Source organism: Anoplophora glabripennis, unplaced genomic scaffold (genome assembly GCF_000390285.2).
Source record: "Anoplophora glabripennis isolate ALB-LARVAE unplaced genomic scaffold, Agla_2.0 scaffold152, whole genome shotgun sequence".
Taxonomy (NCBI): domain Eukaryota; kingdom Metazoa; phylum Arthropoda; class Insecta; order Coleoptera; family Cerambycidae; genus Anoplophora; species Anoplophora glabripennis.
In genome coordinates, this window is record NW_019416497.1 from 656289 (window position 1) to 668009 (window position 11721).

Sequence of the window (11721 nt, forward strand, 5' to 3'; positions counted from 1 at the left end):
TATCAAAAACAGTCGTTATGGACTTGAATTCATTATTTGTTAAATGCGCTAAAATGAGATACAATAATGGTATAAATGTCTTCATAGTCTCATAATTTATCACAGACAATCGTTCCAATATTTTATGTGTATTAGAGTGAAAGAAAATGGAGGATGTATTGGGTATTAGTTATAAACTGTAGTTTGACTAGCGTATTTAAAACAAAATAGGGCTGATACTCAGATTAAAAATTTGACAGTTGTTTTGATCGCGTCTCTGTACCAACTGTTCTATATATTTTCTGAGCGTTGAAATATCGATTTTTTGGCATATTTTCGTATCCAGTAAATACCAGTATTAAAATTTGCAAGGTATCTAGATTGTCAAGATGACATTTCAATTATATGAAAGTAGTGACTAATTTGACTAGGATTTTTCGTCTTCGTTCATATGAATATTGCTTGTAACCCAATGGAAAACATACAGCAGTTTTCGTGTAATTATTTTTTAATCTGTAGGCAGTTCATTAACATTATTTTAATAGGTATAAAATACATGCCAAAAATGTAAGTGTTGAAAATATTTATTAGACAAGTCATTTCTTTTAACGAGTTAAATATGTGGTTGAAATGTTGGCACATATTTCTGTCCTGTATAGAACAAATAGTGTTTATCTTAATTCTCACATTAATCACAGTCAATGCCACCAAATATAAAGACATGCATTGTGTGTCAAACAGGAAACTTCTTACTTAAACTGAATCCTAAAGGCCTATAAACACCAAAATTTGTTGGAAAACTACGTCAGTTTTACTTTTACTTACTTTACTTTTTTAATTGCAGGTCACATTTTTTAAAATATTTTTGAAGGGTTTAAATAACGTTAAAATGAAAAAAAAAAAAAAACCACTTTGTTAAATTACTGTAATAAATTTTCTGACATTGGTAAAAAATTTTTAAGTTATCCCGTTGATCATTTAATAATTTACAGAGCCTTCATAAATTACAAACCACGTGACCGCTGAGTTTAGGCAACCCAACACTGCACGATTGGTACTGATAAGGAAAACTCTCTAAATCTTGGATTCAATTAATGACTCGTTTACATTGAACAATGACAATCCATTACGGGATAATGTGATCGCTGATTGATTGAATAGAATGTCGTGAAAAATTGCACCAATCACAGCCGAAGAAACAGAATGTTCTATTTTAATGTAATCTTGATCTTATTGTTTTAATTTTGCCGAAATTTAATTGCCAACATTATTGGTCACGTGGCTTGTAATTATTTATGAAGGCTCTATATGTGTAAACACATAATATTCTACTACTTTGTACATATATCTCGGTGTATCAACAGTAAATTTCAAAATTTTCTCTTTGCTTTAGGCCGTACGTCGACCATATGTATTTATATTTAGAGATGAAAAGGATCCCGTTGAGAGAGCCCTAATTAACTTAGCGACCGCTCAAGTAGAATATTCAGAAGATCAGCTGGCGATGGTCCGCCTACCAAACACATTCAGCGTAGTAAGCAAACATAGAGGCTACCTGCTTCAAACCCTTCACGAAAAGGAAGTTCACGACTGGTTATACGCCATCAATCCTCTTCTCGCTGGTCAGATTAGGTCCAAGTCGGCAAGACGCAACCCACAAAATGCAAATGAGACCAAAGAGGTCGTGGTAAACGTAAAGTGAGATTTAATCACTATGGAATCCGTACTGGTTTATTAGTAGCTTTAATGTGTATTGTATGTTCCAGAAGTTGTGATTTTTATTTATATGTATCCAGTTTTTATATAATTCGTTTAAGAACGAGTATGTGAATCAGGTACCCGTTTTTTGAGCCGGAGATGGAGATCTCAGTTATCTTTAGTGATACAAGGCCAGTCAGATTAGGGTAAAGTCGTGAAATTTAGTAACAATTAACATGCCAAAAAAAAATTTCCCTCTTTTCTTCATTTTGAAATTGTCGATGAAGTTAAAATTTTGATTTTTGTTTCAGATTTGTTAGTCAAGGACCTAGTTTTATATTCAGGCTTTCTTGTGTTTCACTCGTGTCGCCTAGTAAGAAAGGAATTACAATCAAACTTTTGTTTTTCTAATGAATGGTATATTGGATTTTTGGATTATTGAATTTGGCACATTTTTAACAATTTTTCCATTTTTACAAAGATTGCTTTGAAAACAAAACAACCATCTATTGATACAAAAAAACTTGACATAGGTTAAATTTTATCGTGCGCAGTGTCAGAGTTCGAAGAAGTAAAAATGCAATCTTCACAAGAAGAAGGATGAAATAGGCTTTAAATTTATTATTTTAATTTGAAGAATATATGGCTTAGTTTCATGAAAAAATTGATTTTTATCACTCTACACTGAAATGTCAATAAAAAGTCAATCGAACTGTCAAAATTTCGTTTGGAGTAACATTTGATGTTATGATTCCAAAACATTCTGCGTAAAAATTTATATCTCGGTATTTAGGCAAAAACAAAAGTGTAAACCGTGTCATAAGACACATCACCGTAACCAGAAAAACTAGTTGAATTAAAAAGTGAGTGAGTCTGTAAGAATAACAAACATTCCTCCACCTTGATAAATCTACAGCTAATAATAATAAAAAATTTGCCCTGATAAATGTTTGATTAAAAAAAAATTAAAACGGAAATCAAATGTTGAGTTTTTCGTCCATAACTTCAAAATGAAAAAGATAGATTATTAAATCTTTGTTTGGCATTTTATTTGTCATCAAATTCTGCAACATTGCCCTAATTTGACCGATCTTGTACTTCTTGAAATAACCAAAAACCCCACGCTGCGGCTCGGGAAACGGGCACCCAGTTTGTACCATCTAAAAACAAATACTTTTAATTATATAAAAGTCACTATATATAAATCGTCACAACTTTGCTGACATTAATATAGTCTATATTATATTTTCCCAAAAAAAAACTAATTTGAAAAGTTTCTTGGAGACATTGAAGGTTGTGATTTCTTTTACAAGTTAAACTTTAATTTCACGGGTTCCATACATTCTTATAAAAGATTATTTAATACGATTTTATTCTAGTCATCTAATTTATTTCATAAAAATTTTTTACACTGTATAATGTCTGAATGTGAATTTCAGTGATCAAATGGATAGAGTTTAAGGTGAAATAAAATATATAGTAGAATTTATTTAAAGAGGAATTGTATCGCGGTAAGAAAAAGATATATAACTTTGTTAAATACGAATCTCAAATGATGTTTTAATGTTTATACCTAATTTTTGGATTGATCTCAATGTTTTCAAAAGAAGTTAAGAAAGCTTACTCTAAAATCTAAATATAATGAGAATACATACATGTACCAATCTAAAATCTTCACCTTTATATTAAAAGAAACTTCTAACGTTAAGGCCTCATTTTTTTTAGTGCAATATTCAGTATTGTAATTGTTAATGTAAAATAAACACCAAATTTTCCTTACGTTTGGGCACAGTAAATGTATAATGTACAGGGTGTTTACTTTTTCATTTACATTGTCAATATATTTTAAGGTTTCTAGTTTTCCCAGCCATGATTCTATACATAACACATTTTTAATATAACTTTATACACTGTGTCCCACATGAGGATGTCAATTACGAACGGTGAAAAATACAGGATAGCTCAAATTAAAAATTAAGTTACAGTATTGGGGAACCACTGAAACGGTGTAAATTTAAGGCCGCTGCACAGTTAACGGTAAGCTGAAATCAATATGCAATTAAGGTGAATACTAGAAAGTCAGCATTCGCCCACTTAATATCTTTCACTTGTGACTGTCAACGCTGGACGGTGTACTCCCCACTGGCCGGTAAATATAACATTTTTTGGCACACCGTGTACATTACTTCCTTAAATACCTTGTATGTAAAACTTTGATAATAACATTTTCCAAAAAAAAGTCCGACCTGCCCGCGATTAAAAATACGAACCTTCAGCTTCACAGTAGGGAGCATACAAACTGCGCTATGGAGGCCTATCGGTGGGTGGAACCTGTACAAGCTATTTGAAGTTTTGGGTCTCCACAGGTGTAAACACAAAATTTAAAATGTTCGAATTAAGTTTTAACATTATAATATTGTCTAGACCAGAACCGGTGTCTAACGACAAAATAACAACCCACCGCGATCCAAACGACCTGACATTCAGTCGGTTTTTGAATTTTCAACGATGGACGATCCCGTTGGGTTTCATCTAACTTGCCGCTTTTAATAAGAATTTCTAGAGTAAATAGGGATAATTTTTATTATCTGATAGTATCTTCATCGTTGCTGTTATTTGAAAAAATAATGTAAGCGTAAAAAGTACACAGTACAGTACAGTACACAGTACACAGCATGACAGTTATTTACGACATAAATAAATATTTTATTTGACTCGTATATTTTGACAACGATGATCTGATCTCTTTTATCAACATCAAATTAGATGCTCTTCCACTTAATGGAAGCAAACAAAAAATCAAGTCTTGGTCAGCTTTTTATTGCTGGGGCCAGTTTTGTTCCATTTTATAACACAAATACAGAGTTAACCACTAAAATTTGTTTGGGATGTACAATCTGACTTAGTTATTTTATTTTAAATTTTAAACAAAAGATATATGAACTTGGGTCTTAGTTTACCTCGTTTTTGAGACACAGGATGTTAAAATTAGAAAAATATGTCACATTTATCATTTATCTAAGTACGCATAAAAACCTGCTAAGTTGATTCACAATTATGTTAACCAGTGATGGAGATACCAGAGGTCAGTACCATTAGAAGTCTTAGAACTTATGCGCCAATGAATATTCTGCAAATCCGATTAGTGTTTTGTCTTGCATTTTCGAAGAACAACCCATTTTAGTGTGTTATTTTTTTATATATTAAAGTGAGTTAAAAAACACAGTTAAGTAAACCGAAAATAATTGTAACACTATTCATTTCACAGAAAGTTTTATGGGATTTTTTGGTTAGAAATACAAGTTGAAATACGTGTCGAAAATAAAAAAAATATTGCTGTAAAATTTTTTAATTAACTACGGGGGCAGTTCCTAAAAATGTTCATGCGAGAGATTTTTTGAACTTTTGACACACTACGTTGTTTTAAAATTGTATTTCTAATAAAAAATTCCCTAAACAATTTTAGTGGAATAAATAGTTTTAGAGTTATTTTTTATTTACTTAACTGTGCTGGTTCACACCTTTTAATAGAAAAAAATTAGTTCTCTAGAATTGCATTGATAATAAAAAGCACTAATCGAATTTGCAGAATACTCATCGTAGTCGAAATTCTGAAGCTGCCAATAGTACTGACCCGTTGTATCTCCGCCACCAGTTGACATATTTGTGTCAACTTAGAGGATTTTTACTTCTACTTAGATAGATCAGTGGTCCAAATGTACGTCAAACATTCTAAATATTTCAGAAAATGTGATATTTTTTCAAATTTTAACACTTGGTACCTTGAAAATAAAGCCAAATGAGTAGTTCATTATTTTGTCATGAAAATTCAATCACGTCAATTTTACTACCCAATTTTTTGTTTTCAGTTTACCGTCATCAACGCAAAATTATCACGTGCCGCAGAACTGACACAAAAACCTCTTATTTTAAAAGAATGTGGGTTATGTCTGATTACAAATAAGCTTTTGACTATAGAAAGTTATTGTACAAAGAAAGGGACTTGATAATGTATTCAAAATTTTCTGAAGTGTATTAAACAAGTAATAACCAGCAACACTTCAAAACAGTCTATTTTAAAGAGACATATTTAAAAAAATAGTTAATGTTGTAAATTGAAAACAAAACTTTGTTTCTCATGAGGCATTTATTAAAGTTTTTTGGCAAAATATTAAATTGAAAATAAAAAAATCACTTTTTTCAAATTACCTTAATCTGAAAAGATCTGAAATATGTATGTTTCAGTGGCTAATGACAACTTTTCTCTAATTTGACCATCCTTTACTTTGTACCACTTTTTATATATTTCTCTGATAAACATCCTCATCTTGGGACGCTGTATATCACTTTATTTTAAATATTTTTTAATTATACATATTTTTTTTCCTATTATGTTGTCTGATAATAAAATCTTGTCTGGGATATAATTGTTTTTAAATGTATATTTAAACAATATTCTTTCCATTCTTTGATTCTCAATTTTATTTTGTATATACAAGTAATTGCACAATTCAAATGATTTCATTTTTAACAAGTAATTTTTTATCATTTTTATTTTCATTGGTTAAGTATCTGGCATTTGTAAGTTGGATTCTTACATAAATGACCATGTGACTGACTTTTAATTACAGGGTGAATTCGAAACATTCCGCAAATAAAAATATTTTCTATATTTCATTATACAGTGTTTAGTTCATATTTTGTTTAATAAGTCGATCTTAAAAAAAGATTCATATTCACCCTGTAAGTATTTTATCATTATTTTCGCAGAATGTAATAGAAAATTGCAGTTTGAAAATTTATATTTGTTGTAGGAGCTTGTTAAAAATCATATATTTATTTTTATAGTTTATAATCGTTATTTTCTCCCTATGACACACATCTGCTATGCTTTACTATAAGCTATGAATGTATAAAATATGTATTACGTACTACTAAATATTAAGTAGAACAATTTAGGGAATTTGTAATTTATTGTTTATTTGACAAAAACCATTTGTCGTTCTTATTATTATTGTATAATTGTATAAGTATTATATGAAATAAAGAAACTGAATTCAGATAATAGTCTATTATCAAAAACAATTATTAATTACATCGTAACAACTTCCATACAAGGGTAAAAACAGTTGCTGTCTACACCTTCATTCCATTTTTTTTTGTTTTGTACAAAAAATAGTAGTATTCTTCTTCGATACACGAACAGATCTTGAGTGTAAGTAACAACACTTTTATTGTATCATCACATAATATTAAAATTTTTATAAAGTCCAGCAATTGTTTCAACAAAATCTGAAACAGTTCAGTTTTCTTCAATTTACATCATTGACGAAAGCTCTTTGTAATGATCCCAAATAACAGCTGATCGTTGTCCCAAAACATAAATGGTACTGCCATTAACAGGCATTTTACGTTTTTATCATAATACTAGTGTGATCTATGCCGCAAAATGCACCTGAAAATGATGTCTAGGCGTACCTAAATAATTGTTTAGGTACAATACTTCATTTTAATCAGCTTTTTTCTCAGAATAATAGAACATTAGTCGTATCTACAATGCTTTATAATGTCGAAGAATTTTGGTTGGTACTGCCATTTAACGGTGAATATTGGATTCTATAGTTTATGCAAAGTGTTAGAAGTTTGACTGCCTTAATTAAAATAAATAAAAAAACCTTATATAAGATGAATCCTAAACTCAACCATTTCCGAGAAAAAATTATCAAAATCTCCAACTTGATGTACAAAAGTTCAATTAATTAAGGAACATTGACATAAATGCGTGCATAGAATACCATAAAATACAATGTTTATCACTTTTTTGAACTTCTTCAAAAAAGCTTTGTGCTTAATTCTAAATAATAATTAGCGTAATAAATTTAAAATTCGATAAAATTCATATCGAGCAATGTGACAACGGCGCCGGCGCGGCGGTTAACACGAGATACTAAGCTGTCCGGCATTACGCAATTTAGTTGATATCTGGAGTTGGACTGTGTCTGAGTGTTTTTTGCGTACCACTATTTCATTTTCTTGAGGTGTTTTCCAGCTAGTGCACGAAAATTGGATTCGAAGGTGTCGTGTGCATGCATCAGAAATGGTGGTGGACATTTTGAACATATGTTATAGTTTGTTTTATACTTGGTGCATTTAAAAATTACTGAATTTTGCTTTTTGGTAAGTGCCTAAATTATTATCTTAGTACTACAAAATCGATACATTTTATTTTATTTATTTAAAAACTGGAAAACAATTGTCTTAAAATTTACTAAATGTTTCACAATAATAGCTGTTTACATTTTTTTGTAGGATAAGTCTACCGCGTACACACGTGGTGTGCATCAGTTGTGTACCGCTGTGTCACGTGATGAAACTCCCCAATATTAATTTGCTGTATTTTGAAAACTGTTAATCGTCAGGCAGTCATACTTCTTACACACCCTGTATAAGTACCTTCTAATTTATAAAGGAGCCTGTGACAACCAATATAATTATATTGTTGGCTAATCTCCTTTTATTTTATAATTCGATTAAATTTTGGATATTAAAGTATTTTCAAATTAGTCAACTATGTCAAATTGTTATTAAATGACAAAATGGGCAGGACTTTATTGACGTCACTCCAAATATGTGGTAGAATTATGATACCCGATAACAGATTTACTGTACTGAATGATTTTTTGAAATAGGTTTTGAACCAAAAAGAAAACCGAAAGCATTCCTGACATCAGTTCCTCTCTAGCTCTTCTACTATTTGAAANATTCAAATTTTTATAAAGTCCAGCAATTGTTTCAACAAAATCTGAAACAGTTCAGGTTTCCAAGATTCGATAAAATTTATATCGAGCAATGTGGCAACGGCGCAGCGATTAACACGAGGTACTAACCTGGCCAACAATACGCAATTCAGTTGGTGTTGTTATCTGGAATTGGACCGTGGAGTGTTTTTTGCTTACCACTATTTCATTTTCTTGAGGTGTTTTCCAGTGAGTTCGCAAAAATTGGATTCGAAGGTGTCTTGTGCGTGGATCGAAAATGGTGGTGGACATTTTCAGCATATGTTGTAGTTTGTTTTGTACTTGTATGTTTAAAAATTACTGAATTTTGCTTTTTGGTAAGGTAAGTAAGTAAGTTTTGGTTTGGTAAGGTAAGTAAATTATTTTTAATACGTATGATTATTTAGACGACGTGAATCTGTGGGTACTTTAATTACATATTTTTCAAACTCATAATTTGATTAAAAGTTAAGTTCCTGTTTTAAGAGATTCATAATTACTAAAATTCGAGCTAAATTTTAAGCACAACACTATCTTCGTACTACAAAAACGATACATTTTATTTTATTTATTTAAAAACTGGAAAATAATTATCTTGAAATTGACTAAATGTTTCATAATAATAGTTGTTTACATTTTTTCCGTAGGACAAGTCTGCCGCATGGAGCTGTGTGTAACATTAGGTTAAGTGCTGTCGTCATGTGATGAAACTCCCCAATACTAATTCACTGTATTTCGAAAACTGTTAATCTTACACCCCTATAATATACAACTTTTTTGTTCATTTATGATTACTCTATTTCATACTGAAGTTATGGCAGTCAGGCAGTCATACTTTACACCCTGTATAAGTAAAGTACCTTCTTATTTATAAAGGAGCCTGTGACAACCAATATAATTATATTGTTGGCTAATATCTCCTTTTATTTTATGATAATTGGATTAAATCTTGGACATTAAAATATGTCAAATTGTCATTAAATGGCAAAAATGGGCAAGACTTTATTGACGTCACTCCAAATATGTGGTAGAATTATGATACCCGATAACAGATTTACTGTACTGAATGATTTTTTGAAATAAAAAGAAAACCGAAAGCATTCCTGACATCAGTTCCTCTCTAGCTCTTCTACTATTTGAAACAAGTTTTTTTATTACTAAAAGCCCATAAAAACTAACTATTCCGGCATGATCAGTGGTCCAAATTATCTGTTATTGAGCTTTCGGATGGACGTATTAAAATTTCATAAATTTTCGTGGACTGTCATTTGATTTTTACTAAAAGCGTTTTGGGCCTCTGAAAAAATAAAATACTATAGGTACACTGTATCGATTCTGCTAATTTTTTAAACTTTAAAAAAATCCTTATATCAGTTGTACCGATTATAAAACTGAAATTATTCCTCTCCAGTCATTGAGATTTTCTAGACTCCTTTGTTGTCAGTCAGTTTGGAGTAAGTACAATTCAATTCACATCCACTCGTTGCAGCGAGTAGTCCAGTTCATCAACAGCCCATGCAAGATCGCAAGATCGTCGTTTGGTACGATTTTTCCAAGTCCAGCTTGTGAAGACTATGCAACCGCCACGATTTGCCGTGGAAGTGTGAAAATTGAGCTTAATTAGGAATTTAGTTGATATCCACCTATTAAAGCAAGCAGTCCTATCCAGCAATCGTTTAGCTACCAAAGTAAGTTCCACGCATGCCTAATGCACAATTCTCCCATGTTGGCCGGAGACCAGGTGAGGTAATTCTGCGTCAGTTCCAATCCACCACTTGACCGGAACATTCCTATGGGTAAAGGCTTGGTTACTGTATGGTTTGTACTAATCATACTTTTCATCTTTCCGCCCATACTACAACGTGGTTAGGTACATTGTCTTTTCTTTCCAGTGTACTTGACCTAACTGCCTGTTCGACTCATGCAATATAGTCCCCATATACCGTTCTATGAGTTCAAAGGTGGGTCATGACTAATCACATTTTTATTTTCAGCCTTGCCAGCCGCCCACCAGTCCTAAGGAGCCCTGCTATTATTGTTGTATTCCTTTTTTTATGTATGAGATAGTAGCCAAGCCTATAGTTTAGTGAATGTAACTTTGCTTTTGTCCGCTTGATTGCTTCCCTACTCCTGATATCTTGCACACGTTTGCCGTAAAATCTGCTCGCCCGCTAGCGTTCCACTATTATGTTGTGCATTGTCTTTCGTCAGGTTGCCATTTAATACCATAGTCGCTTGTCACCATCTAACCTGAGCTTTAAAGTAGTGGCGTAGGACTGTACACAATAACGTTTAATAAATGTAAATAGTATTTATCAAGTGACTTATTCTTGTGAGAAGTTTAACTAGACCCCTGGACATACTGTATCTTCATCATGCGAACCGACGCACTCCGCAGTCGACTAACCGCGAAGTGATAACATTACAAGGTATAGTCTTTCCGATCTCAATTGAAGAACCAAGAGGTTGGCAGTATGTACCACGTTCAGTCGCTGACACAGCAACTCGGCATTGAAATATTTGAAAAACTTGTTCCCATATTTATTTAGCCGTACCCATATACAAGTCTGGTCCAACTAAACGTGGAGGTGGTAGAAATGTATACGCCCAGTTGAAGAATGCAAGCGCGAGCAAACGGCGTATAACACAGCCGCACTGTGTGACTGGGCAATAAATCTCAATTGTTGACAACTTGAAACTCATTAAATTTTATTGCTAGGCGTTTTTATATATGTTCAACTGACTTCAGAAAGACTATACAATGTTGCACTACTTTTCCAGGTGTGAACACATATTTTCTTTTTCAATGTTTTACCTTATACATTTCTCCATTTCTTCTAATACTAATTAAATCAGCATTTTATAGAATTTGAAAACATATACATACACACATATACAAGCAACACAGATGAATGCTCGGAGCATACTGCTGTGAGTCATGCATAAATGTGTCTCGTTAATGTGACTTGCGACATCTATAAAATGAAAAATGTGTGCTCAGATCTTTGTCACATGATTTCTAGTAGAGCTGTCGCCGAGTAGATTGATATTCCGACTGAAATTGATTTATGTTTAGATTTTCGTAATTTCGATACCAGCCGATAGACCACATAACGAGCAACAAGCAACGAGTTTATGAATATTTTGTGTTTTGTGGTCTAACTGAATTTTAAATTCATATTCAAGGAGAGGAATAGGGAACGAATATCAGGGATGTAGGTCGATCGGTACTCCATCACAAATTGACAACATGGAACTGCACAGAATA

The 11721-nt window shown here is 32.0% G+C and overlaps 1 protein-coding gene across 1 annotated transcript in view; it reads left to right on the forward strand.

Moving 5' to 3' along the window:
- The window catches only part of LOC108908069 (kinesin-like protein unc-104), a 115604-nt gene extending 111012 nt beyond the window's left edge, over window positions 1-4592 (forward strand). Inside the window, exon 24 of the mRNA XM_018711981.1 lies at window positions 1373-4592. Coding sequence (XP_018567497.1) covers window positions 1373-1681 — 309 coding nt within the window. The 3' untranslated portion in view covers window positions 1682-4592. The remainder of the gene's footprint in view (window positions 1-1372) is intronic.
- Window positions 4593-11721: the final 7129 nt, after the last annotated feature.